Genomic DNA, 27,343 nt, shown 5'->3' with positions numbered 1-27,343 from the left:
TTGACACGTCTTCTCTCATTCATGCTTCTCCTCCCCAATACACATTATCACTGACCAAGAATTCAGGAGACATATTTGCAACCATCATTTATAGCCCTTCTTTATCACCGTATGGTGATGAATCTTATAGGGGTAGGAATCTGTCACTTGCTTTCCTTATAAAAGTTTGTAGAGCAGCAGCTCCTTCCATGCTGGGTGGCTTCTACCATCCTGTGGTAGCATCTGCCAAGAATTAGTCCACTCAGAATGCAAATATGTAGAGGTGTATATATGGCTTTCGGTCCAAAGCCTTTCCTGACCTACAGTACTGGGGTTTGACTGTACTGCCTTGCCTTTGAATACAGAAAAAAACACAAACAAACAAAAGCTTTTCACATTGCTGCGCTGAGCCGCCAGCACAAAACAGTACTAACAAACCTAATACACAATACTACCTTGGTTACAGAATTGTGCCCGAGACACTTGTACAGGATTGCATGTGTATGTTCTACAGTCTATGTATTTTAGTTTTGGTCTTTTAAAAAATGCTCTCATCCTTATGTAATCTAGTGTTAACACTGCATCTTTAGAGTAATGGTTGATAAAAAGTCATAAACACACAGGCTATTTGGAAACACTGGAGGCTTTTTTTTTTTCCTGCACCCCTTGTGCACAATTACTGCTTTTCTGCCATCATTTGCCCCCAGCTTTCTGGGAATACCTACTTCCAGGGGTAATATACGATCTACTTAAAAATAATCTAACATTTTGAGTTCTACCTGGGAAAAGCTATAAAACAATTTGGATCAAACTGAAGTGATCTTGTGTGTTTTTACAAACATGCTGTTTTTACATGTTTGTAAAAACATGTTTTTACAAAATGCTGTAACACTAGATAACTCCTACTTGTTTTTGCAGCCCTTTCATTTGCTTGCACTGAAGCAAAAAGGAATTCAGCGTGAGGAACGGCTGCATGGTTAAGATCCCACAGCACAAGGTAACTGCCATGCAGTAATTCAAATGCAAGCAGTGAAACTGCTTTTTGTATTCAGATCCATACTTGTACAAGGATATAAATTAATAAGCCCTTCTAAATGATTTTAGAAATATCCTCTTTGATCTAGACATATAAAACCTCTGAATACTTAGAATCACTGGATTTCACATGGCCCACATAGTCATAATTATATGCACTTACATAGAAATACATTTGCCTGCAGTTGAACAGGTAATTATGCTGCCTATTATTCAGCTGAGCAAAGATCAAGCACTCTGTATCTTGCAGTTATTGGATCTTATTCTAACCCTTTACTTTAGAAAGGGGATATAACCATCTAATTATATTACCAGCGCACAGTACTTAGTTTAAAAAAGACAACCTATACGAGGTGACTGGATTTTTCCCTAAGATGACTTTTTACTCTAAAAGCGGTCTCTTATGACTGAAGATTGTCTATTTCACTGTACTCGCATTGTAAAAAGTTAAAATCTAATTACAAAGCTGCTACATAGTTATTTCGTGGTCTGTAAAATAAAACGGTATCCAGAATTTTATCTGAACAAAATACACCAGACAGTATAAAAATATTTCCCAATTGGAGATTGAAACATTAATGCTGGATTTTTTTTTTTTTTATAAAAAGAAATGTAATAATGGTAGACATTTATCTGCTTATTAGCCAAAAATATACATACGACTTTGAGGAGCTGTTCCAGGTTCACTTTCAGTGAGCTTGTGCTTTTGACTCTAGCAATAATAAATCCACACGTGGAACAAAGTTTCCTGAAAACATGAACTACATCTTATTTCTAACAATAAGACTGATTTCTGACACTGGCTATGGATTTCCACTTATTTGCTTTCTTCAGGCAACTACAGCAGAGGAATTCCAGAAGCACCACTTCCGCTTTGAATGGTGTTTATTCAGTGCAACATCTTCCTTTTCTCTTTCTTTTTTAACTCGCTGGTAGTGATCTTCTTCCTTTAAATACCACACAGGCGGCCAGCGATGCCTCTCAAAATATTCTTGATTATCTGATTAAAAATAAACAATCAAAAAGCTCCCAAACAAGCCAATAAAATAAACAAATCCCAGAAATGTCTGCAAAAAGCTATGCCGCTAATCATTTATCCAGTCTCTATGTTAGCTGGCTTATCGGGGATTCCCCCAGTTCCCTCATATGCCTTTACAGGGTGAAAAGACTTTGAAAGCAGTTGGACTCAAGGGGCCTTAGTCCACCAAAAACTGTAAAAAAGCAAGCCCTTTACAGAGTGTATTTTTCATTGCGGAGCCTGAAAATAGCTCTGTTCCTTTTAGCATAACTGAAATAGGTATAGAACATAATGCTTGCCCAGGAAATCAGGCTAATGATTATGACCTTTCTTTACAGTTAAGAATAATTTATGAATGCTACTCAAGATAGTGCAGAGGTTCAGTCTCATGGCTTAGCTATCTGAGCTCATGTTTGCCTTCATGTTTAATCAACTAGGTGGGGAGAAAGAAGGGGAAACCTCATGAAAACTGGGGAGGAAAGTTGCACATACCTGAAGATTTAGCTTTTATTTCCTTGCGGAATTTGGAGCAAACACTGTTGTAATTGGTGCAGATGTAGTGCAAGCACCAAGCTGCCAGCTGGTTAGCATTGTGAAACTGTAAAGAAAACCAAAGAGCTTATTCCATTTCCTGTAGTTATCGTTCATTTTGCAGCCCCAATTAAAAACTAAAGCTAGAATGGTCCCCAGCAGATTGTGTCTGGCACCACTCTCCCAAGCATACAGGGGAGCCTTTGAGGCTGAAATGGCCTCTGGATGCCCTAGACCTTGTCGCACAGTTCTGCTGGAACAACGAGTGGCCCAAAAGGCTCATGAATAGGCGCTTAGCATGCACAGCATCTGGCAAACCGCATTCAATCCCACACAGATCTGGACCCAAGACATACTGGACCTGAATTTTCTGGTATGATCGTACCAGTCATATATCCCTATCAGTAACTGCAAACCCTGCTCTGAAGTAACTCCCTGGAAAACTATGCTCATTGACAGAATTAATGCATTACTGAAAGCTCAATACAAAATCTTGTACAAGCTTCTTATGGTCATAGGGAAGCACAGCTATAATGCAAGTCAGATTGTATAGCACATGTACCTGTTTTGGTGTTCTGTCTACTATGATCTTCTCAGATTATAAACACATCATACTGATGTAGGTACCGGGCACAGAGGATATCCTAACAGTAGTTAAACATATTACTTCTGTCTTCAACCAGGAGGAAAAAAAAAAGAAAAAACATGCTTCATAAAATCAAAATGAAGTGAAGCAAGCTGCCTTTTCTTGGAAAGGGTTCAGTCCTGGTTTTGCAACAACATTATAGGTATTGCAAGAGAGAAACTTGAAAGCAGATGCAGGAAATCTTGCATGGTGGCCAGCTTGTGCTGTATTTCAGTGCTACTTACATCTCCAGACTTCAAGCCAAGCTGCAGCCAGACTCATCATTAGTGTGAAATCAAGAATAATTCAATTTAAAAAATACTTTAGCTTGTAATATGTATCTGGGAGACGGCTGTAGCACTCCTTTTGGAAAACAGAGGTGTGCGGTTTAACTGTGAGCTGGGGCTCTCTCTTTTCATGGTTTCTGGCACTCAAGAAATATTGAAATGTGTTTGAACATAAAGTAGTAGGGTTTGATCAGATGACTGGCTCTGAGTAGCCAGTCTAAATGTCAAGTCTAAGAATACAAAAAAAAAATGTACCTTTGCAATACAGGTCTAGATATATCTACAAGAACTGAATCGAAAGGAACCCTAGAATCAGTCGATATTACAAAGCCGAACAGCTTCATTACATTACATTTCATATTAATGAAACATTGTCACAAGAACATGGAGCTTGGAAGCTCCACAATCAAGAAAAACTAGAATATGTATTTGGAAGACTAATCCTCCCAGATTAGTTCAAAGATGAAACATCTATTTAAGTAATGTAAAAACCTGCTTTACAATAGAAGATAAAACTAAATTTTATTGTCAGTCACCCTCAGAACTGCAGACTTTGAGCCACTTAGAAACAATGCTCAGAACCAGTAAGGTGCTAAAAGCAAGTCCTGCAGTTGGCAAGAATATCTTTAAAAAACAGTGCGAACTGACCTGAGCCAATTCCAAATAGGATAGTACTTCTCCATCTATTGCAACACCACTCACAGAGGCTTTTGTCAGCTCTTGTACTGCATGCTGTTCTGTTAGAGGAGAAAACTCATTCACTCACATGGGAAAGTCACATTTCAAGGTCAGACCATCCACAAGTAACAGAACCAAGAAGGCATGCTCTCCCTCCTCCTAGTGTTAACTTTAGCATTATGCAAGTGGCACATTTACCCAGATATCCTGAGTGACTTCACATCTGGGTGAAGTAAAATTCTGGCATTTAGAGTTGTGGCTGGAGATTCTGCATCACAGGTATACACTGTCTTGCTCCAGTGGAGCACAGTCCATATGAGGATTTGCCCCTTTGCTTCAACCCAAATTATTTATTTCTGGTTTCACACACAATTCTTACCTCCTTCTCACAGAAAATGAGCCTGCAATTAATAACCACTTATAGAAGGACAAAGTTAAGTAGCCACCAGTCTCCTTCTGGCAGAATGGATGGGTGCAATATTGAACATAAATTAGAAATACGGATCAGCTGTCTCTTTTAGGTAATACAAAAGCAACAGTCAAGTTTTTAGGCAACAGTGCACTTGCCACTGTATTGTGGGTTTATCAATGAGTATACCCACAGAACTGATACAGAAAAGTTCACTTCAGGCCTTCTTCAGATCTCAGAGTAGTTGGTCCTAGAGATCCAGATGAAAGCTGACCAGCTCCCCCAAAAGTCACTTCAGTTCAAGAGTCTCCTTAACCCTTTCCTAGAAGCATAAACATCTTTGAGGTTTAAGTGTTTCTTGGGAAATGTTGTCAGATGATTTGATTCTGCTGGGTCCAGTTTTTGGCAGTAGCCTTTGGACTCAGAAATATTTCATCAAGAATTAAATGGAATGAAATATTCTTAATAGTATATGTATATTTATGCTGCAACTACTTAAAAGGAATAATCAAGTCTTTAGTTAAAAAGTGTGTTTGAAATCAGGCAATAAAGGTTTTGTCTGTCAGAACTAGTGAAGACAAGGTACACAGTCCTGATGCACAACTGAAGGAGAGCTAGGATTTGGTTTGTGATTAAATTTTGCCTAAATTTTGTCCTGTAGCTTTGCATCACCTGCCTCTCAGTTTTGGCCTTGGCCATGTCTTCAGAACAATGCCAAATTACATACATAGAGAGAAACAAATAAACCACCCACCCCCCCGCCCCCGAGCTCTGGGGTGTTTATGGATTTAATTTTAAAACTAAGTAGTATCCTATCCTGTCATTTTCCTCTAAATATGTGATAGAAAAGCTTTTCTTCCTGAAATGAGGGTTGAATCCCCATGTATACACCAAAATATCCAATTCCCATATGGGCAGTGAAAAGGGATCCAGACAGCATTTCTAAAAAACATGACCATCTAGATCAGTTTTGAATTGGCTCATTTACTCTCTTCGAATAGAAATGTATAATGGAGCACTTCATTCATTGCATAATGGAAAGCCTGGGGTCCATCCTGTTTTCAGGTAAATTAACAACAACAGAATGGATATTACAAACCACAGACATTATATCAATGCTAAAGAGAAGGTTTACTCTTTCTATTTTTAAAGCACAGAATACTTCAGTGTTCTGAGCTGGTTTAGCACAAAACTAAAAAAGGCAAAAGAAAGGCAAATATATTTTTCTAAGTGAAAATATCAATTTGTATTACAATATTCCTTTCAGAAAAAAAAAATTATTTTCCCTGACGTGTGAGAAAATTCTGTGTGTTCCAAAACCATTAAAACATGTTTCAGCCATTGCAGAAGACACTGTATTGGACAAGGCCACGAATTCTTACCTGCTAGCGCAACCAGGTGAGGAAGGCAAAACCTATTTGCCAATGCGATTAACTCAAGTGTGTCCAGTTCCTGACTGGAGGACAGTTGCTTGGTATACAAGTAATCTAAAACCGCTTGCATGGAAGTCTTGTTTACGTTGGGAAGAACTACCTGGAAAAGATAATTAAGAAAAGAGTCTCTAAAAATTAAGGAATTTTCATATAGAGGCCCTATTTCACTTCTGTCACTTTGCTGGACTGTCTCTTTTTCTCTTCAAGTCATTTTAGAAATGCAGGGAAAACATTTTTCAAACAAAATTTCCCTTTAAAGTTCAAGAAGCTGCCAACAGGTAAGCATACCTCCAGAGTCAGATCCTTTGCCAGTTTACATACAAGCAACTCGGTACCAAGTTACTGTAATTGGATCCACATCAAACAATGAATCTGTTCAATGCTTTCTAGCCCGCAAATGGACAGCTTTGTGAGCACTTCCCATGCCAAACTTCCCTTGGTAGACTTCCTGAGGACTGTAATCTATCTGCTCCTGACAAGGGATATTCTGGGGATTCTGAATCTTTCAGATTCTGCCTGGATGGATGGGAGTCAAACCCAGATCTGTTAGTGCTAAAGCATGAACCCCGTACGCATATCAGCCACTCTGGGAAGCAGCTCAGTTCTGCAAGTAAGAGAAGCTAGTTGCGAAACTTATTCATATATTAATATATTCTTGTTAGTGCAGAGAACAGTAAATTCAGCAAATGAGCTTATAAGATGTTGTGTCCAAATACAGAAAAAGTAGTAAGTAAAAAGTACATGGTTTTTATTTTTTTTTTGTAAACCAGTCAAAAGGAAACCATTCAATTCATATATCTACCTATATTGTAACACTTCCAAAAGCATTACTGAATGCTTTAAACTCTACAAAATGGAAGCTAAATATTTTGAATTGGAAGATGAGCTGAGACTGTTAAGTTAATCATTAAAAATAGGCTGGTAGAAAATAAATGTATATTCTTCATTGCCAAATGTTGCTTACTAGAATCAAACTATGTATTTTTAGTGAACCACTTCTTGAACATGCCTCTGGGAAAGGAATTATGTGTACAGAAGAAACAAGAAAAATCTAAGTAGAACACAATCTCCCAGAATATTAAACACAAAAAACTTGGACTCTTCATATGAGCAAGACCTGTAAGTATGGAAAGGAACAAGAAAATCGAGACAAAAATCAAAACCTGGGTATGGATAAGACACAAGAAAAAAATATTAGCAGAATGTTTAGAATTTGAAAAACAGACCATGAAGGCACCTGAAAATAAAGCTTCTGCTGCAAAATCTTAATTCAAAGCACTGAGATCTTTCATATTGTACTTCATACCTGCTTTACTCAAGAGGATAAGCCGATGCACTAGAGAATCTGAGCTTAGTTTCTACTGAAGTGCTGTGAAGCCAGCTCCCTTTTCTAGTTTAACACTCCATGATCCTTAACCCTTTTTTCCCTTTAATTCATTCATCAATGCTCCTGTATTCTTTGTAATACTTCTGATTGTATACATACATATTCACACAACTTTAAAGCTTATTTTAAAGAAATGCACAAATTAATATTTAATTTCCAACCCCCCCCATATTTAATATTTTAAAGGATTTCAGGTTTAAACACACACTCCTGCACTGGAGGAAGTCTCATGCCTTGCAGAAAATATGTTATCCTCCTAGGCATCCTAATTTAATGCCTTAAGACGAAAAGCATCCCAGGTCTGCAAGGGAAGAACAAAGAATCACTCCAGGGATTATTGTAACCCTTCAAATAGATACAGAATGATGCTTCCATCACCCTAAATCCATCAGACATTACAAGCAAAACGGACAAAACCAGACAAATACCTCACTGTTCGAGCTTTCGATAAATGATCCTCCAAACATAGCAGACATCCATTCACAGCTACTGATCAGCAGCGGCTTGTGGGCATTTATCGTTCCGTCATCCAATTTAAATGTCACATCTGCCACGGGAACAAAGAAACAGGCATGCTGCAAGTCCGCGTTTAAAGTGAAACTGTTTCTCAAGAATGTATGTTTCATTTGCACACTGTTAACCAAGGACTTCTTTCACTTCCCACAACCCCCAGCCCAAAGATAACTCTACTATTTTATATAGTTAAATAAAAAGCCTCACTTAAAAGGGAGATATTGGACATTCAACACTTCGGAAAATTGGTCACTTGTTTAAAAGCTTGTGTGTAGATTTTGCGAAATTAAACTGCAGAATCCCAGGTTGGAACAGCTGGCCCTGAGTAACGCTATAATTTTGGGCTCATCCCTCCTCTCAGAACAACGTGAGCTGTCACGGTTTTTGAAGTCTGCAAAGCGACAGCAACATGAATGAGAAAAGAATTAGTGCTTTTCATGTTAAAGCATGTATTTACTTACCAGAAAATGTCCCTTTGCAAAGGCACTCTTTTATCCGATTAGCTTTTCTGACATGAAATGCTTTAGTAATCTCTTGATTCATGAAGGCTTCTTTATTCATAATATTCTCCACCATCATCCGCAAATCAAATACTTCCAAGATTTCAGCAATCTGAGCCAGTCTTGTGAGATCTTTTTCATTTTCTTCCAGTTGCCCTGTGTATAAAAACTGCAAAACAGTTTTAAAAGGTCCGGCCTGCACAGCTGAATCCATTTTTACCACAGTTATAGGACACGTCCGATTTGAGACAGGATTCACTTGCATTTCCTTATGCACGCTAACAAACCCCTTACCCCAGGATGACAGAGTTCTTGCTGCAGAATTTGTTTCACCAGGTTCAGGTTCTAGCATGTTTAAAGAGTCAGTACTTTCTGGTGGGGGAATTCTAACATCGGCGGATTTCAAGGATGTCTCATCACTGTCACCATTTGTCTCAAGGTGACTTGTCAGAACATCCTTACTTGTATTTTCTTTATTACACTGTGTTTCATCCAAGCCTGGACTTTCCTCACATTCCATTAAGAAAAGGTCATAAAACTTTGAAGAGGAGGTAGCTAGGTAAATCTTGTGAGCAAAAATGTAGTCCTGCTCCTGGAGAACAAACATAACATCTGCACACAGCGGGCTGTCCAGTAAATATCCAGCTTCATTCACGCTCGGTATGGGACACTCAGGAATTTTGATAACTGGAGGAGGGGCTTTCGGAGGTAGGAATGGAGCCTGAAGCAAAGGTTTTTGGACCTTCTTCAAATGAGATTTCCAGAACTGCAGGTGTCTTCTGGAGATCAGGGCGGCTCTAATTGCATTGTCAAACACATCTTTAATCCCAAACTGGTCAAACACACTGGTTTCATAGTACGGTATCCCAAGTTCCTTGGCAACCTCTCTGCCTCTTTCTGGTGGCAATATGTCTCCTCTTTTTATCGGTCTAGGGTTAAACAAAAAAATAAACCTTCTCACACACAACGATCATGACAGAGTTACTCCAGAAAGCACGGAATTTTACAATATGTCTGAGCACCAATTATGAAAAAGTCATTCAAATGAAACAAAATACAAAAATCAAGCCAGCAAAGCCCTTTGGAAATCGACAACCATGACTCGAGATTTTTAGAATAGCACATACTTGCAATTTTGTTTAAGTTTAGTGGTGTCTTTGCTATGTTACTAAAAATATGTAGAAATCATTTGAACAAAACGGAGCAAGCCTTCTCTCCGTTAAAGGGAAACTTATGGTTAAAAAGTTGACAGGATGCTTGAGAACGTCCATTATTTAAAAAACCTCCTAACATCCCTTTCTACTCAGCTGTTCTCTCAGTATCTTTCTTTGTATCTGTCATTTAAACTCAAATTGAAATTCTCATGACATAGAAATGCCACAAATATAGCTAAATATGAAATGATAAATATTTCTCAAGCTTATGCTTTTTAAAGAAAATCATAGTAGCCTATAACCAAAATGTAACTGAACACACACGTCAAGAGATAGGCCTGTTCGGGCTGTAGAAGCATTATGTGGGAACTCATGAATTACCACAGCAGCTCTAGTACACAATGTAGGGTAAACAAACCAGAAAAAAGTCTGGGCTAGGATCCATTTTCCCAGCAAAAAAATCATCTCACCAGAAGACACAACCCAACAATGCGTTCTCTGAGCATACCATATTGGGCAGACACAAGCTGGCACAGACTTAACAGACTCCAGACAACAGCTTGCTTTAGTTGCCAGCTAATAATCAGTTCAGGCGGCAGAAGTCTGTACCAGACATGCAGAGTACTGATTCAAACTTTATTAATGGTGAAATCAGAAAGGAGGATTAGGGCAGAAGAAGAATTTTGCATTTTGAAAAAACATTTCCTTTTAAAGAGTCAACCAAAAAGCCCATACCACCCACACAATGAAGAAATATTTAAAAAACAAACCAACCTATGAAAATCATATTGCCAAGTCAAGAATTTGAATGCAGTGAAAAGTTTTCTAAGAGTCCAAGAAATATTAATTCAATCCCCTTATGGAAATTTGTTACAATACAGTCTTTAATTACACAATCACAGATATTATTTCCATGAATCTTGTCTCATTCAAGTTTACATAAAAGGAGGAAATAAGAAGTGAGCAGGTAATTGTCAGATTGTTTTGCTCAAACATGTGAATGCTTGTCTTTTGAATCTGGGAAAAACAAAGCTTCTCCAGAATGACCTCAAACTCTCTTTTAATCTCAGAACTTTAAAAAATTTAATTTGCAACCACTTATTTTCTGCCATGATCTAGAATTACATTTACAAAAAATAATAATTGATAATTAAGAAAACTTGAGTAGAATCTGTCAGTTTAATACTCTACCTGACAGCAGTGACAGGGTAGGACATGATACACATGTTCAGATGGATAAAGACATATATAAAACCCTCCAGTAATCATTATTATCTCTATATTATCATAATGTTCAGGCACCCAAACAAGTTTAGATGTTCAATGTGCAAAAATATTGTGGGAACATACAATACTGTGCGTGTTAAAGAACTAACCAACTCGGACAATACAATTAAAAAGAAGAAAGCATATATATATTCTCATTTTACAAAAAAAGGAAACTAGGCTCTATCGTTTCTCTTTTCAAAGTACTGTACCTGATTACCACGGTGATTTTTTTTCTAATTCTTATTTTTGTTTAAACTTTACCTTGCCAAAGGCCGTCTGGCTCTGTTAACAGCCTCAAGATCTGCATAGCGTAGATCTAGTTGGCAGCCCACCAGAATGACAGGTGTGCGAGGACAGAAGTGCTTGATTTCTTGATACCACATTGTTTTCACATGATTCAGGGAATTAGGATTAGCAATTGAAAAGCACAGAACAACTACATCAGACCTAGAAAGGCAACAAGAAAATATCCAATTAAAACCCAACAACCACGCTTTCTGCTGCCGCTTCACCTACTTTCATCACTCCAGCTTAAAGCTACTCTACTCCACACTTTGAAAAATGTGCTGACACCCAGATGTCAGAATACATGTTGTTCGTGCAGAGGTTTGATAGAAGCTACACATTTCACCACAAAAGCATGGGAGCACAAAGCCACATACCTAGGAAGCACTGCCCCTCTATGCTGAGAGACGACCCCTGCATGTATGAACCGAGCACTAGGAAGAGAGGCAGGGCTTGCCATTCTCTGCTTTTACACTACAGTTATTCACAGGCTGTCATTGCTCAAGAAATAATTCTTCTGACTGGACACCTAAACTGCAGTTCAAAGTTCACTGGCGCTTAGGAATTAGAAAGGAGTTATGCTAAACTTCAGAACAGCCACACAGGCAAACACAGATCACTTCTGAACTTGTTATGGAGAAATACCTTTACTGCACCCTTTTAGATACTGAGGTGGTCTCCTTTGCAATGCACTTTGCACAGCAATTCTCTAACATCTTTAATAAATAACCCGTGAGAAGGGCAAATTACTGCAGAATAACCACTTCTACAATACAAGCAAGAATAAACATTATGATGAAAATAAGGTCAGTAAAGTGTAGAATAGGACAGTGGCTTAAATCAGAGTAAGCATGACAATATTTGTAGGCTTTTAAAGGTTTTAAGAAAACAAGAAGTACTTCACTAAAAAACTTGCTTTATAAATTGTAAGTATGAGGATTAAAGTTGACAGTTCATCCACTAAACCACCACCTAACTCTTGTCAGAGCTAGCACCCTAAGGCAGAGAAATGCTTGAATACTTGTCTCAGGGCATTCCTAACTTGGAGCAATTTCATTATTTATAAACTGGGGTGAGATGTTACAAAGCCGTTCTCAGGCTCTTGGGTCTCTTATGAGAAAAAAAGAAAAAAAAAAAAAGTTGAATTGAAACTCTTAAGAAAAATTGAGGGAAAGGGACATTTTGTGGAGGCAACTTATTGCTACAGAATTGTCAGCAGGATAACCTCAGCAATACCATGTCTATCTCACTTCTATTATTCTTTAATTTAGCACAAACGTGTTGTGCCTGCAGTTTGTGTATTGTATAGAGCAGCAGCAGTGAATCTTAACATTCACCTTTCAAATAATGAAATACCTCCTCAGTACTGCTGTTTTCTACACTTCACTGAGGGCACAGATGTATCCAGCAAGACCGTTTCTAAAGATAGCTGCATACAATACAGGTACTGCTGTGAGCATAGATTTAATGCAAGAGAAATGCTCCTGCCCCAAGTTTGTCTCTTATATAAACTGCAACACATTTGTCATATCTAGAAACAAGGCCTCTTCAAACTGGAAAGTTATCTACTAAATAGCGAAGTGGCAAGCAGCTAATACACTGGTCTACATAACCGAAGCAAACACCTTTTAAACTCAAACTTGCTCTATTCAAGGTCACGTAAGAGTAAAACCTAGGCCTCAGCAGACATTTGCTTAGCTCCCAGAAAGGAGAAATCAGTGTACAGCTAAGATAAAAAGATTTGTTACACATATTCTAATATGGTCAATTTTTGTTTAATTGAAGATCATCAGGACTGCCGAAGAGGCAAGTGTTGGCTGTCTGGCTGGTCCTAACTATAACTAAGCATCTTAAAGAGACAGACTGTCTTATGTCCTTCAGAAATTAATACCTAAGTCAAGTAACTGCAGTCACGAGTATCCAACCCTCCTGACTCTACAAATCACATGACACACATTACATCTCTCAGAAAACCAAAAGAAACAGAGCTCCAGCAGGAGATGATAACAGCTCCCGCCCCGGTGCTGCTGCTGACCCATGATGGGCTGGCCACCGACCTGGGCTCTTGAGAAGAGCTAGTGATGATCTGTTTCCTTGGACAGGACAGTCCCAGACTATTCAGCAGACTGGCCCCAGCACAGCCCTGCATGTGTCGCAGCCCTTGCCAAGGGAGTCTCACGTTTTTGCCACTGAGTTGCATGTGGTTCTTGAGCAACTCAACCTCTGACCCTCCCTGGGCAACCATAAAACTGAGCTGGGGAAAGCTGCTTTCTTTACCCAGAACTCACAACACACACAGTGTAGCACTAACAGGACATTTCCATCTTACTGCCTTCCAAATGAAGTGAAAAACAGAATAAAGAGGTAAAAAAAAAAGTGATTTGCATATTATTTATCCTGTATTAAAACCTGGACTTCCCCATAAAATGAATATCCTGAGAGTTCTGTACTGAACAGGGAGAAATAAATGGCCCTGTGCCATAAACAGGACAGATGGGAAATCACTGGGTAGTGACAGAGCTCACACGCTGAACCAGCACCACAGCTGGGTCTGCTAGCTCACAAAATACATCCACCTTATCATAATAAATTAAGTTTTCATTCATGTCATAAGCATGATTTGCACTATGAGTACAAACTGGAGACAGTAATATATGAGGAAGATTAACTGTCTACACAGGACTGAACATTTGGGGGAAAATGTCCTTAGGAAACTTTAATTAAAATACCTACAATTCCTTTTAATGTCAAAGGCACATTTACAACTTGCTAATGCCTCAATATAAAGTTTGGTTTGACATTCGTTCATAAAAGCCAGAACCTGTCAGGTTAAAATAATGCATTAATATTTCCCAAACGTTAAAAATTTACCAATGTTATTTTAATATTTTCAGGTAACATAAAAGGACAGGTTTGTTTTTTTTTAAAAAAAATCTAATTTACTGCCATTTTTTTGCAGTTTGGTTACTTGGAGAACGATAAAGGATGAATCAGGTTTACTTCTACTTTATTCTTTCTCTCTGCAGCAATACATTCACAAATACAAGCTGCTTTTTTCTAACAAGAAATTTCATAACCATTTCCCAGTAAAATTCAGGAACGATTCAAGGAACATTTCCATAAACTTGAATACCAAAAAGTGCTTTAGAACTTCTCCATCACATTCCTCCCAGAGCACCATCCAGTTGAGATGGGCAATAGATAAGGCACTGTGTGCATCCACTTTTGTTAAATACAACAAAAGCGTCTGATTACACTTGCTGCATATACTGATGTTTGATACCGAAGTATCACAAGAAACAAAGATAAGTATTAACAAATAGCGCAAAGAGAAACGGTATCTTGGATATCCAACACATTGTCTTGTAGATTCAGTGGTACATGTTGGAAATGTGTATCTCATTCATTCTTACATTCTGCTTTTCACAGGTTTTTATTAAGAAATTGTGAATCATCTACTCTTATTATTTGAAGCATCTGAACATACTTAAGCATCACCAAAACTCATAACTTGTGTGACTTGCTCTAGTGTGTGATCAACCAGCAGTGAAACACTCTGTATCACCAATGTAAGAAAACAGGTTTCTTTCTACTTGCTGGGGCTCCAAACAGGGGAGAACACAATGTAGATGTGTGGGACTTGGCAGGTGGAAAAGGGGAACAGATTCTCTCTGCTGTAGGCAAATCAACCACCACTTACATGTTTGTCACTTCCTGGCTGACCAGATTCCTGCATCAGAGTCTCACATTAAAGCCTAAGAGCAGCGTAAGAGCACTTCAAATGCTCCCCTTGGAGTAACAGAAGTAATTCTTAATGCACAACACACACATCTGAAGTCAGCCCAGCCTGGTCTAAACATAGCTATAGACTTTCTATAGGAGTCTCCGGTGGGCAAAAAAAGAACCTTACCGCCATTCCGAGAAGCAACCCATCTACCTAACGTAGGCATTACCTCAATGGTAACTGGATAAGAAGAACTTTTGATGGAAGCAACTACCCCTTTTTAGACTTCAGAGAATGAAAAGAAACCCTCTAGACAACCAAACCTCTGGCAGGAATCAGCACATGGTGTGCTGCCATCCTGTGAGCTCCTAGTGTGCGAGTTATGAACTGTATCAGAAGTATGGAGAGCAGTTCAAGTCACTGCCAAAAAGCAAGCAGTATAGCACTGACAAAGACAAGACAACTTTAAATTATCAACCTCAGGCTTCAGCAGTAGTCAAGTTACAGGTAACCACTGTAACCACCTGGAAGTTAGTCTGCAATCACTACAATCAGAAACTCTTGAGGTAGGGGAGAAAAAGCAGTATATTAGCTGTGCAACAAGCCTTTCTGATGGAGCTGTTAGAAGTGGAGAAGTTACTGTTTTCTAACTAGAGCTGTTCTGTGTAACAGAGCACTCCATTGGTTTGGGACTGAGATTTTGAAAGACTCATCTGCTTACATGCTATGTATGTTCCAGAGCTGGTGTAATGAGCTGCACTGCAGATGTAGCTACACACCACGTTGCTGATCCATCTCTCAATGAGAAACTGCTCCATGTTTTCCATCTTCACTAATACTCTTATTTTAGACAGAACTTCAAGGAACAGCAATATTAAATGGTATCTCATATATTCCATGGCAAATGTGTTTAAAAGTTTAATGTTTCAGAGTCTGAATCTAGAGTTATAAACTGTAGTGCTGGCTGCAGATATACTAACATGGGTTTATGTCATTAAAGAAACAGCTGCCTTCTGAAATGTACATACTGTGTTACCTAGGAAGAGGTTGTTCCCTCTAGTTTGTAATTTACAAGTTACTGGGAAAAACTGCTGCATGCTAGAATTGCTGGTCATGTGTAAGGGGTATCATTTGCCATATAGTCATGGAATAATACTGTTGGGTTTGGAAAGGGGAAGAAATAAAGCTGTGAGGAATACAGAATGTGAAGAGGGGCTGTCTCTGATCTGGAAACCAATGCAGTGAGTGGGAAAGAGGGAAAGTAGGAAGACTGAACTGTATTGCCATGCTATCTTCTCATCTTTCTAGAGGACAAGTCAAAAGTACATATTTTGTTTTAGAGACCTTAAACGAGACCCAAGAGTTAAATCTGACAATCAGTTTAAGAATAGACAAATTATATTGTGGTTGACAAGAAGTCTGTTGCACATATTTAATGAAATCAAACTTTTAAGAATAGACTTGTCAGGGAGGGGAAAAAAAACCCAGTGGATTTCTCCTACTATAGTCTTTATTTTTCCCTATTTTTAGATATCAGCTTTTTCTGAGATGCAAGGTTGAAGTAAGGGAGTCTATTAGAATTTTACAGAGCAAACAATTTGGTAGAGGTTCATCCAAATTGTTAGACTCTCCTGACTTTACCAGAACAGCTAATCCTTAGACATTTAGTTATCAATAAAAAGTTGGTTTGCTTTTACACCTTCTGCCCTCATTTTTTTCCCATAATTTTCCCAAGGTTCCTCAGACACCTGCATCACAGCTGAACTTATCCCACTTGAGACTAGAATTTGGCAATAGCTCTCTCTAGTGTCAACCTGCATAGTGCTTCCGCCACCTGAAAGGAAAGATTGTGTAGGGCAGCAGCCTGAGTGCAAATATCAGCTCCCAAGTTCCCAAACACAGTAGGTTCAGGCGGTAGAAGGCCATCTAAGAATTAAATTGACAATCTCGTTTATGGCTGAACAAAACTTTGCTGCATCTCCATGTCAATCCAGATACATTTTGAAGAGAGATTCACTCAGTTATACAACATTTTTCATGCATGCATCTCACTCAGCTGAAAAGAAAATTGGGCGGATAAGCAAGGCTGATAACGTTTTAACTGGACTGAGTTTTTAGTAAATGCAGTTGCAGCCATCACATGAAATGAGAAGAAATTCATTAAGAGACTGGTGAACATAACAAAATGACCTGAAGACACAGGACTTATGTGCATACACTCAAAACAGATGAGAGGCTAGGAAAACTAAAATGCAGGGAGTGCCTGGCATGTGAAGAACTGAAGATATCCAGGTAAGGCAGGGCAAGACCATGCAGTGCCCTGGGTGTGAGCAGGAGAATCAATTAGTTCTATACTTTACCGACAGCAGTGAAGCTTCTTAAGTACTGGTGTAATGTGCGAAACTGTCAAAATGCCCTGAAATATATTCAGATTTTGCAGTGAGTAGCATGCAGATCTATTTCTAAAATTTCTGTAACATCATTTTTAGTAGGCAACAACAGTAATAAAAAAGAAGATAAAGCTACCTTTAAGATAATTGCATATTTCAAGACTGTGCTTCAAAAGTGGAAAGAATTTTCCCATACATTCCTTACAAACAATACATCTTTCTTAAATGTTAAGCATTTTAAAATCTCTTCTATTTCCTTTGAGGTACTCAAGGGAAAACAGCGGTGCATTTACAGAATATGATAAAAAATGTTTTGATATCACAAAGAATGATTAAAATATCTCATTTTCCATTGCAGAAATGTATAAGAGCTACTCTTATTGTACAAATGCCTGACCAGCAATAGTGCTAAAAAGAATGGCAAAGTCATGTGGAAAAATGTAACAAGAGGAAAACATTTATTTTTAATTTAAAGGACTGCTTACACAGTCTTGGAATTTGGTTCATTTTATTGCTGGCTATAAGAAGTAAATTCACCCGTAATTCTAGTTTAGCATTCACATATGAAAAATTCCATCTTTGTGCTAAATAGAACTTTGCAATTGAAACAGGCTGCCTGCAAGGTACCCTAGCATGATTCTGGGCCAAATTTTGCCAGTAGACTCAGTAAAACTCTCTTTGGAATCAGGTATGTTTGCAGTATACACATCCACCATAACATACCAATACATGCCTTTTACCCTCCCCTGGAACAGAGATCTCTGTTACTGCTTTTCTAACACAGGAACAAAAATTCTGTGATAAATAGAATTCTAGAGATGATAGTTAATTGAGGCTGAAATACTGACATAGTCTGTGTATCACATGCAAAGTTGGGGCTTATAAAAGTAAAACACAAAGCCTGAAGACCAAATCAAGGCAGAAGGAGGAAAGAAAATGATAGAGCAAGAGAAGGTACAGGGCTAGCTGGAACACATCTGATCAACCTGGGGCAAACACCAGAACTCACAATATCACACAAAGGGACTGATATGAATAAAGCTAAGAATGCTTTTGTAAGACATATCAGCTGACTGCTGATAAAATAATGAGAAATAAATTCACAAAACAATGGAGAAACCAGAAACACAGGGTTTTTCTATTATTCTAGGAAGGCAGCTTACAGATGAGAACTACATGCTATCTTTCTGCAGAGAATCAACTAACTTTCATGAAAGATACTGCAAAAGAATAAACAAACCCTTGCTTTGCTCCCAGCCCCATCCTCTAAAAAAACCCAGGAACCAATGATCAATCAGAAAAACATCTTTTCAGTTTAAAAGTAGGAAGAAGCAATTTAGTTAAAACATCATTTGAAGCAACATGTTTAGAAGAAAAAAAATATTTCACGGTAGGGGGAGGGATGTAAAGATGGAAAAGAAAAAAAGAAAAAAGAAAAACCAAGATCCAAAGCTCTGTCCCAAAATTTAGTAAAAGCATGATTCCTTATAAGCACTGATGAAGGACACAGATAGGAAGAAGGGACAAGACAAAGAGGGAGGTAAAAATCCAGAGAAGATTAAAGAATGTCAGGATCTGGTTTGCATTCAGTATGAGAGTGACTTCTGAAGTCACAGAAGACATGAAAACTTTTTGTGGCAGCAAAACACAGCAAAAGGGAGCTGCCAAGGTGAGAGACATCTAAAAACAACTGGATTCCCCATCAGCTGATCCTTTGCTAACAAAGCAAAAGACTATCTTGTGTCTGTTAAGTGCTACTGCTGTGAAGACACATCTCTGACGATCCCCTCCAACCCACGCCAGTAAATAGCTCATAAGACACGTGGAAGGTGGAGAACTATCGTAACATAAAAAAAAAAAAAAAAAAATAGCAAGACTGCAGAGGAAAGTGTGGGCTTTCATTCAAAGCACTTCTGAAACCTTGGACCTTCTCTGAAGAAAGGAGAGGAACTGCTGGCCCATTCTCAGCATAGGCACAGGCGGTGAGTGACAGAGGGCACTGATCTAACTAAAGGCAAACCGAGTAACTCTGTGAAGACACCCACTTTGCCGTAATCTCACTGAATTTGCTGAATGCAAATACCATTTTACCTCAAAGCTACCTGGGTTTTGTTTTTATAGAAATATCATCGTCATTTAAGAAAAAGAAACAGAAAACAAAACAACCCTAAAGAGACTGGTGGAAGTCTTCAAATATTAGTAATAAACCCCTACTCTCATGGACCCTTTTCAGCAGCATTCAGAAGGTATATGTGTACGGACTCAATTACATTGATATAACTGGTTAAGGGAATTGTAATCACACAGAAAAAGACAAAATGTATGTGTTCCTCTGTGTACATACAATACCCACAAGGCTTATGAAATCCATTCACAACAGAGGAAATGCTCTAAACATATTTTAAGAGGCTCTGTCAGCAGTCTCACAGCAAGGCTCATTCACATTTGTAAGGCACGAGGAAAAAGCTGTTTTCTGTCCGTGCTGTATGAGCAGATTTTGTTTGGTCTACAGCTCATATTTAAGTTGCAAGTAAATAAATCTTCCTGGCTGAATTAGCTGACAATGCACATCCATAGGATTGAGAATAAATAATTGATTGGGACTGAATTAACTCTTTGCAGATTTGTGCTCATGTTTACACACGCTAGAGCTGCATGTATAAAAATCCAGGATATGTAGGAGAGTAATCAATTTGTACTCAAACACGTTTAGCTGAAAAAAATAAAAAAAAGAAAAGGACGTAAATGGAAAAAAAGGTGCAAGCCAGTCCCATTTGGCTTTTAGAATTAGTTTGAACACAATGACATGGTGACACTCTCATTCAAAGCCAGATTGGACAGGAGGATAGAGGATAGTGAATCCTGACAAGTTGAAACGTAAATTGAGATGTTTTCATGCCTTCACACATGCAATTTTGTGCCTCCCAGGGAAACTGGTACATAACAACTACTTGAGGTTTAGATGAAGTTCCCAACCTTATTTGCAGGCTTAGAGAATACAATAGCACTGAGACTAGATTGTTATTAAACAAAGCGGTGACTAGGAGCTGGAAATCAATACGCTAATCATAACAAAGACATTGTCATTTTACAAGATTTTGAAGTGATTTTGCATCAAATGAAACCCTGTGGGACAATATCAACGAATGACTGTTTGGCATCACATAGTGCCTAAGCTGAACTGAACAGAATACTTCCAAAACTAAAGCATACACTCTAGTTTAAGGAAAAAAAACATGTCATGCTATAAAACTGCAGCAAATATTTTCACAAGTCCCTCCAGCCACATCCCCCTCCCTCTCTTAAGCTGTCATGAACTGTTTCCCAAAGCTCCTGGAGGACTGTGATTATTAAACTAAACACCACACAGTAAAATGCAAGCTTGATCTCACTCCCCATACTCCCATTTTAAAGGATGGCAGTAGAAACATTAACTACTCCATCCTCAGAAGCATTCAAATATGTTTCTCTCTTTCTGTCACACAAAAATAGTGGGAAACACATTCCTTTTGTCATTCTCCTTTCACATTTCCATCTGTGAAAAATAAAGAATTAAAAAGGATTTATCTTTGCTGCAAGTCCTATTAAATGTTCACCCTGTCATCGACAGCATAATCTATTTACATAACATTTTGTAAAACTGTATGGAACAATCTTTTCCAATGAGCAGCCTGTTAATTAACAACCTGCTGGTGGTTGTTACACCACGTTTAGGAGAATTAGGTAGGTCTTGGCTGAGTGTTTGGCTGAAATAAGCCTTCCCCTGCACAAGGGGCATATGCATAAAAAATTTTGAAGGGAACCAAAGGGTTATATTACTATATGATCCTTCAGACAGCCAGAAACATGGGGCACTTGTAGGTGAAGCCTTGAGTAGTTTGGCATAAAACACGCCTTTCACTGCACTGCAAGATTTGACTCAGTTATGAGTAGACTGTAGTTCAATGTACAGAAGTGATTTAAAATCAGTTCCAACATTCAATATTGGAAATCTCTTTTCAAAATGCTAAAAAATAGATAAAATACTAAACAGTTGGTTTTAAATGAAACATTAATACCTTTCAAAACAATGAAGTACCTAATCAGTGTTTACAATTAGGAAATTTTACAACTTAAATTCTATTTATAAAATAGTTTCTTTAGAGTGTGCAGTTACTTTCTGCATTAACAGACTTGCAGAAAAAAACACTAACAGAACAGCAGATTTCCAGAACAGCCTTTTTAAGTTGATGAGGGTATAGCAAACCTGATTCTACACAGATTCAGTTCTGCTAACATCACAAATGAATATGCTTCATATGCTCATATGCTTATATGTTCATGTGTTCATATGCTTAATCCCACGAGACCTCAAGTTACTCACGTCCTCCTTGGCGTTTGCAGGATTAGAATCTAAGTACATTGTTTCCTCCCTCTCCCATCCTATCAGTAAACGTGGGATCAGAGTTCAGAACATGCCTGATTTTATTCTCCTAATCTCTAGTAATCTTCTCAGTGACACCGTATCTGTTGCAGAATATCAGGAGGCCAAAATAGGAACAGTTAGTGGAAACATTAAGTTACATCCATATTTATCAAAGTAGGCTGCATATGCTGCCAAATGGTAAAACAATATCTATTCACATACTCAAGTAGCACTAAATATTAAGGTAAATATTACCTTAAAGCCAGTAACTTCCCTCACTTACAAATCTTATTTACAAATGGTACAGGTTGTGTAGCCCAGATGCGTCGCTACTTTAGCTCCTGACACAAAATTCAAGGTAATTCATGACTGTGAAAACAGAACTAACACAGTGCTGCATACAAAGGAGGGTTTGTACAAACTGCCACACAAGAGTTTTACAGTGTGAAAATTTAACTGGTGGATTCAACCAACAGAACCCTCTCCAGCAGTTCTAAGGGGTGGAGAATAGAAAAGACTCATCCTTCAAAGTCACTTGTTTCATCAGCTAGCACAGAGAGAAGGAAAACAGACAGTACATTTTGGCAACATGGAATGCAAAGCTGGGACAGACACTCTACAAAGGGTGTGCCTAGCTGGAAACAAAATAAGCATCTGTCTATGGAAGTCTGATCATCTGCAGTGACTGAAGCAGGTATCAAAAGGATATGAAAAAGTTCAAGAAGGTGAACAAACGTGCGAGGACCGAGATCTCAGTCAAATGTCAGTTATGAAAGTATCTGTCCAAAACCCATCTTCAGCTCAGTATTTGCCCAATACAGGTAATCTGTTCTCGTTATATGTCTATTCAAATACCTGTTACTCAGCTGTTCTCCTGTCTGTACTGCCACAAGGCCAGATCTAATTACCATTAAACAAAACAGGAAGACTATCACTGGCTTCAGTCCTTGTTGAAACTATGCTGAAGTTATATTATAGATGCTGGAAAAATCTAGATTACATTCATTTCAAATTTTTTTTTCAGAATTTCCAGGGTTAATCAATTCACTAGCAGACACTTGATATTTATAGAAGAAAAACCTTTCCTCAGCTTTAATTAAGAAAATACAGAAAAGCCTCACCTTTCATGCAATTGCCTCTGCTTTCAAGAGGTTAGCTGCCCATTCAACATCACAGGTTTTAATAAAATAAAAATTTCATTGAGTAGAAGTGATGTTTCCCAACACCTCTCCTTGTTAGTTGCTTGTTAGGCAATTATATCATACACTGCTTATAGAGGCAGGGAATGCTGATGTTCAGTTTTGTAGAACTACAATCTTATTTTAGGGAATGTTCTCTAAAATTCAAAATAGGACAACTGTTGTTGACAGAGCTTAGCAGGCTGTTCAAGGAAACGTAGTGTAGTAAAACTATGCTGCTTTTTAAATATTTATATCTTTTTAATCCCTGTAGTAGATAATCCTCTTTGCAGCAGGCAGGAATATGAATACCCTTGATTGTTTTTAAGTCCTTTGCTTTTCAAAATTAAGATTTGCAATATTTTTCTTCCCTAAAATTTTACTACAAGTATTACTTAAAATTTTGCTTGGATCAATTTACCTTCCATAAGCAAAGCGCCTATCTTTGTGGTGGTCCCCAAAGGTATCCCACAGCCTGAGAGAAACACTCACTTCATCCACAACATCTCTTGAGCGTTCAAGGACCTGGAACAGAACACATGTTACATTCTCTTTCCCTCCATCAAACAAGTACATTTCTAATTTGCCCTGTAAGAAGGTCCAAAGCATACCAGATCAAGAGTCTATCACGTATAGTTTTCAGCAAGCACCGTATTTTATAAAACAAGCAGAACACGCATCTTCCTAAAAATAGGTTTGATAAAACAAATTACTTTGGAATGAGAGACTCGGGGAGATGCGTATCAGACCATGGCTGCAGTAGAGACCAAGCATAAAATACCTGTGAGCTCACTGCTGCATCCTGACAAAGAAAGGCTTGCCAATAAATAATAGCACAACCTCACAGCACGTGCTCCATATTTTGTACACCCGCAGTCCTTACCTCTTGGCAGACACGGTACTGATCAATGGCCCAGACAGTTGGTACGTGAGTTGCCAGCAGCTGATACTGAGTCAAGGTTGTATTGCATGCTCTTGCACAAATTAGACGAGTCTTTCCCACTGCATTATCTCCAACCACCACACACTTGATAGTTTCAACGTTGGGTCTTTCGTAGTCCATGTCAGTGTCCATTTATCAAAAACTGTAACAAGACAGTTAAACTGGTTTTTTACTTCTGTGCAAAAACAATGCTGTTTTGAATCACAGCACTCCCACTTCTACTTCCACTTCTTGAGAGATGCCTGAAGAGGACAAACTCTTAAGGAAAAGCTTGTAGTAAACAGCAGCAAAGCTAGCTAGCCGTTCCTTTAAATACCGCACAGCTATGCAAATGCACAACTATTTTGACCACAGTTGGTTTATGCTGTTCACATGCTATTTTCACTTTGGTTTCTGTAAACACAAGCCTGTTTGCAGAAGATAGATCTTGGTGAAACAAGGACAGCTAGCACAAACTTACCTCTTGCTAATACTTTTTAAGCCAAGAAGGAGGAAAGACTGGACATCAGTGGGTTTAACCTGAAGGATTCCAGTATAAACCTGCCTTCTGTAATCTTGCCCATTCAGGATTTGATTTAGGGCTGTCCAAACAATGTTGCTAACAGCGAGTCACACAGATGTTTTTAGTTATATGCACACAATAAAACAGACTTGTAAGATGACTCCAGAGAGACTGTTCTGTACAAACCACAACTCCCATTATATCCTGCATGTATCACACGCGCTTAATTTTCCAAGGAGAAGTTTGTACAGATAATGGACTAAAATGAAACCAAACAGTCCAGCAGGAACTTGAGAGTATACTCATCTATATCTACAAATTCTTTTTCATATAATACTGGAAAGTGAAGAGAAGGAGATTTTTGAAGATGCTATCCTCATGGAAAGTTATTATTGAAAATATTTACTTAAATATTGTATGGCAACATATTGAACAAATGCCTGAGTGTGAATGTAAGCTGGAAAAAATTGAATATTTGAAAAACTAAAAACAACTCGTGCATGTTTACTACAGTCTGTCATTTTCACATAAAGGAATGTGGGAACATAGTCTGATATATCTGATTTTGGTTTTCTAATGTCTAGTAGTCTGCTGAGCAATCTGGTCTCTGCCAGGGAATTGTAATCAAGGAGGGAGAAAAGGGAAAATGCAAGGCACAAACATGTTCAGGAAGGCTTGCCCAATAATCATTTCAGAAAGGAAACCTACAGCAATTTAATTGACGAAACACAGGTCATCATCTGGAGCGATGGTTTCCTTTTTCATGAGAATAAAGCACCACAGATAAAGAAACTAAATGATTTAGTACCTTTTTTAAAATTCACATCTCATTCGCACATAAATATGGAATATATATTAACTGTCAGGCTGTTTAAAATAATAGATACAAGCTGGTTTAGTGTCCATTTTTCACTGTCAGAGGCACTATGTTCTGATTTAAGAAAAAGCATGTTTAGTAATTACTAGCCAAACACTAATTTTTACTGCATTCTTTCATTACTTAAAGTGATGTAAACCAAGAAATGAAAGTCAGTGTTGGAACTCAATGTTACCCATTTATTTAAAATTTTGAGCATGGACTGCATGCTAATTGCTATAATGGCTAAGGTACAGTTATAATTTTTATTTATGTGTGGACAGAAGGAGTTCGGGACCACAGAGACAGCAAGGTGCAAGGGTGAGTTTATGCCACTACTATGTCATACTGACATGTTTTCACAGACATCGAACGCTTCTGGAAATGCTACAGCACAGACTAGCATGTAAGAATACATTTTAGAGAGTTGTCCTACACTAGAGTGAAACATGGGCCCAGAAACTCTTCATCCTGGCACAAATAAATACATGGTTGCACAACTAGAGCTTTTCAGTCTCCCAGATGCAGAGCAGATAACATGGCTTCAAACACACATGCACAATATCTACTGCATGTAAACCCTAACGGCCTTGTGATACCAACCTGCTATGTCTACACAGAGGTTTTGGCTGATAAGTAAACAAAGCTATTAAGATATTGCCTTCATCCCTTCATCAGAGTTGTAACCTGCATCCTGACAAAGACTACAAGTCTTTGTAGTCCTAGTCTTGAGGTACAGGACTACAAAGACTTCCAGTTACCTGTCTGCGATCCAACCACAGCTGCTTGTTGGATGCAAGCTCCCACGAGGCTGATACCTTGAATGGTCCATGGGCTCTGTACTATCTCCATGATTCCAAATACAAGAAGATAAACGAGAGCTAACTCCTCTTTCCTCCTCCGCATCCTTTCCAAGAATACAGTCATGATATAAATACTACAATACTCCACATTACAGAGCATGAGATATATTTGTACACCACAGCCTCAAAGGCAGGGCCCTGAATGAGTAGCAAAAACCCAAGGAATTTCAGTATGTGATCTAAAAAAAGTTTAATTTCAAGTCTGAGAATAAACAGCAACCCCCTGACATAATATGTGGTATTAAATTACTTCATATTTTATTCATGCATGGACTAGACATCACAGATGGAATGTGGAAATGTTTACAAGGCTGGAAAACAAAATGAAGGAGCGTGGCTAGCCAGTGTGTCTGGTTGGTTTTAAACTACCATGCAGAGAGATGCCAAACCGATTTTTCTTCCAACTCAATATTCCATTAAAACGCTGTCACACAGATTAGCTGAGGTTTTATGTAACAATCTGGTTTTAAAATTCTTCAAAAGTTCTTAAATGATAATTCTGCAAAAATGCACCTCAGTCAGTCACAAAACATGTATTAAGTACAGAGTCTGGAATTTAAAAAAAAATTCCAAGAAGATAACAAAGTGAGTTTAAAATTAACAGGCAAATCTAAATAAAAGTAACAAGAGAAATCAATGCAATTATCTGAGAATCCTAGAAAAGGAACATAAAATAAAATTTAGAAATTATTTTTTTTTAAATTTCCGATATACTTACTAACTTCATTAAAGCAAAGTTATCACAGAACTCAGACATAGTACACCCAAACGCCCTGTTGTAGATCAATGGCAGTCTAATGATATTTTTAGCGTGATTCAATACTGCACAGGACAGAGATTAAAATAAACTGTGAATAAAAACAAAACTAGAGCTTTGTGGCTATGTTAAGGAAAGTTCTTAAATCCACACCTGTATATATAGAGTATCTATGTATTAAAAATGCAGATTATTTTAATATTGTTCACTAGTTTTCAGAAAGGGATTAAAACAGAAATAGCTCCTGAAGACAGTGACAGACAGAAGCCTGGACAGATACTTAGACATGTCAAATAATACCAGAGGCTAACAACAAATTACAGTATAAACAATCAGCAAAACATGTGGATTAAATGCTTATAAATGTAGCCAGAAGCCTTCTGGCTACTGGAATGAGTAAAGCCAGGAATACGTACAAGATCTTAAAAATACAGCCACGGTCACTTTTTTAAGATAGTCTCTAGGTTAAGCTTGTGCTAAACCTATTATATAATCACCCTGATTAAAAATGCTAAACGTGTATTTACAAAACTTAAATAAAAATCTAGATTTGAGCTCTGGAAGTCTGGTAACATCTGGGAAGATCAACTGGAACTGAAACAAAGCTGGTTAGACAAGAGCA

At 38.1% G+C, this 27,343-nt stretch overlaps 1 protein-coding gene across 1 annotated transcript in view; it reads right to left on the bottom strand.

The window, feature by feature from the left end:
- Positions 1-1,844: 1,844 nt before the first annotated feature.
- The window catches only part of RHOBTB1 (Rho related BTB domain containing 1), a 46,586-nt gene continuing 21,087 nt past the window's right edge, over positions 1,845-27,343 (bottom strand). The window contains exons 2-10 of the mRNA XM_068399469.1: positions 23,684-23,885; positions 23,222-23,325; positions 11,080-11,265; positions 8,357-9,324; positions 7,811-7,929; positions 5,945-6,095; positions 4,124-4,212; positions 2,525-2,630; positions 1,845-2,014 (exon numbers count right to left, since the gene is read on the bottom strand). Of these exons, the coding sequence (XP_068255570.1) occupies positions 1,845-2,014; positions 2,525-2,630; positions 4,124-4,212; positions 5,945-6,095; positions 7,811-7,929; positions 8,357-9,324; positions 11,080-11,265; positions 23,222-23,325; positions 23,684-23,875 (2,085 nt within the window). The 5' untranslated portion in view covers positions 23,876-23,885. The remainder of the gene's footprint in view (positions 2,015-2,524; positions 2,631-4,123; positions 4,213-5,944; positions 6,096-7,810; positions 7,930-8,356; positions 9,325-11,079; positions 11,266-23,221; positions 23,326-23,683; positions 23,886-27,343) is intronic.

This window comes from Nyctibius grandis, chromosome 4 (genome assembly GCF_013368605.1).
Source record: "Nyctibius grandis isolate bNycGra1 chromosome 4, bNycGra1.pri, whole genome shotgun sequence".
In the NCBI taxonomy this organism is placed as follows: Eukaryota; Metazoa; Chordata; class Aves; order Nyctibiiformes; family Nyctibiidae; genus Nyctibius; species Nyctibius grandis.
This window is presented reverse-complemented; position numbering and strand designations above follow the sequence as displayed.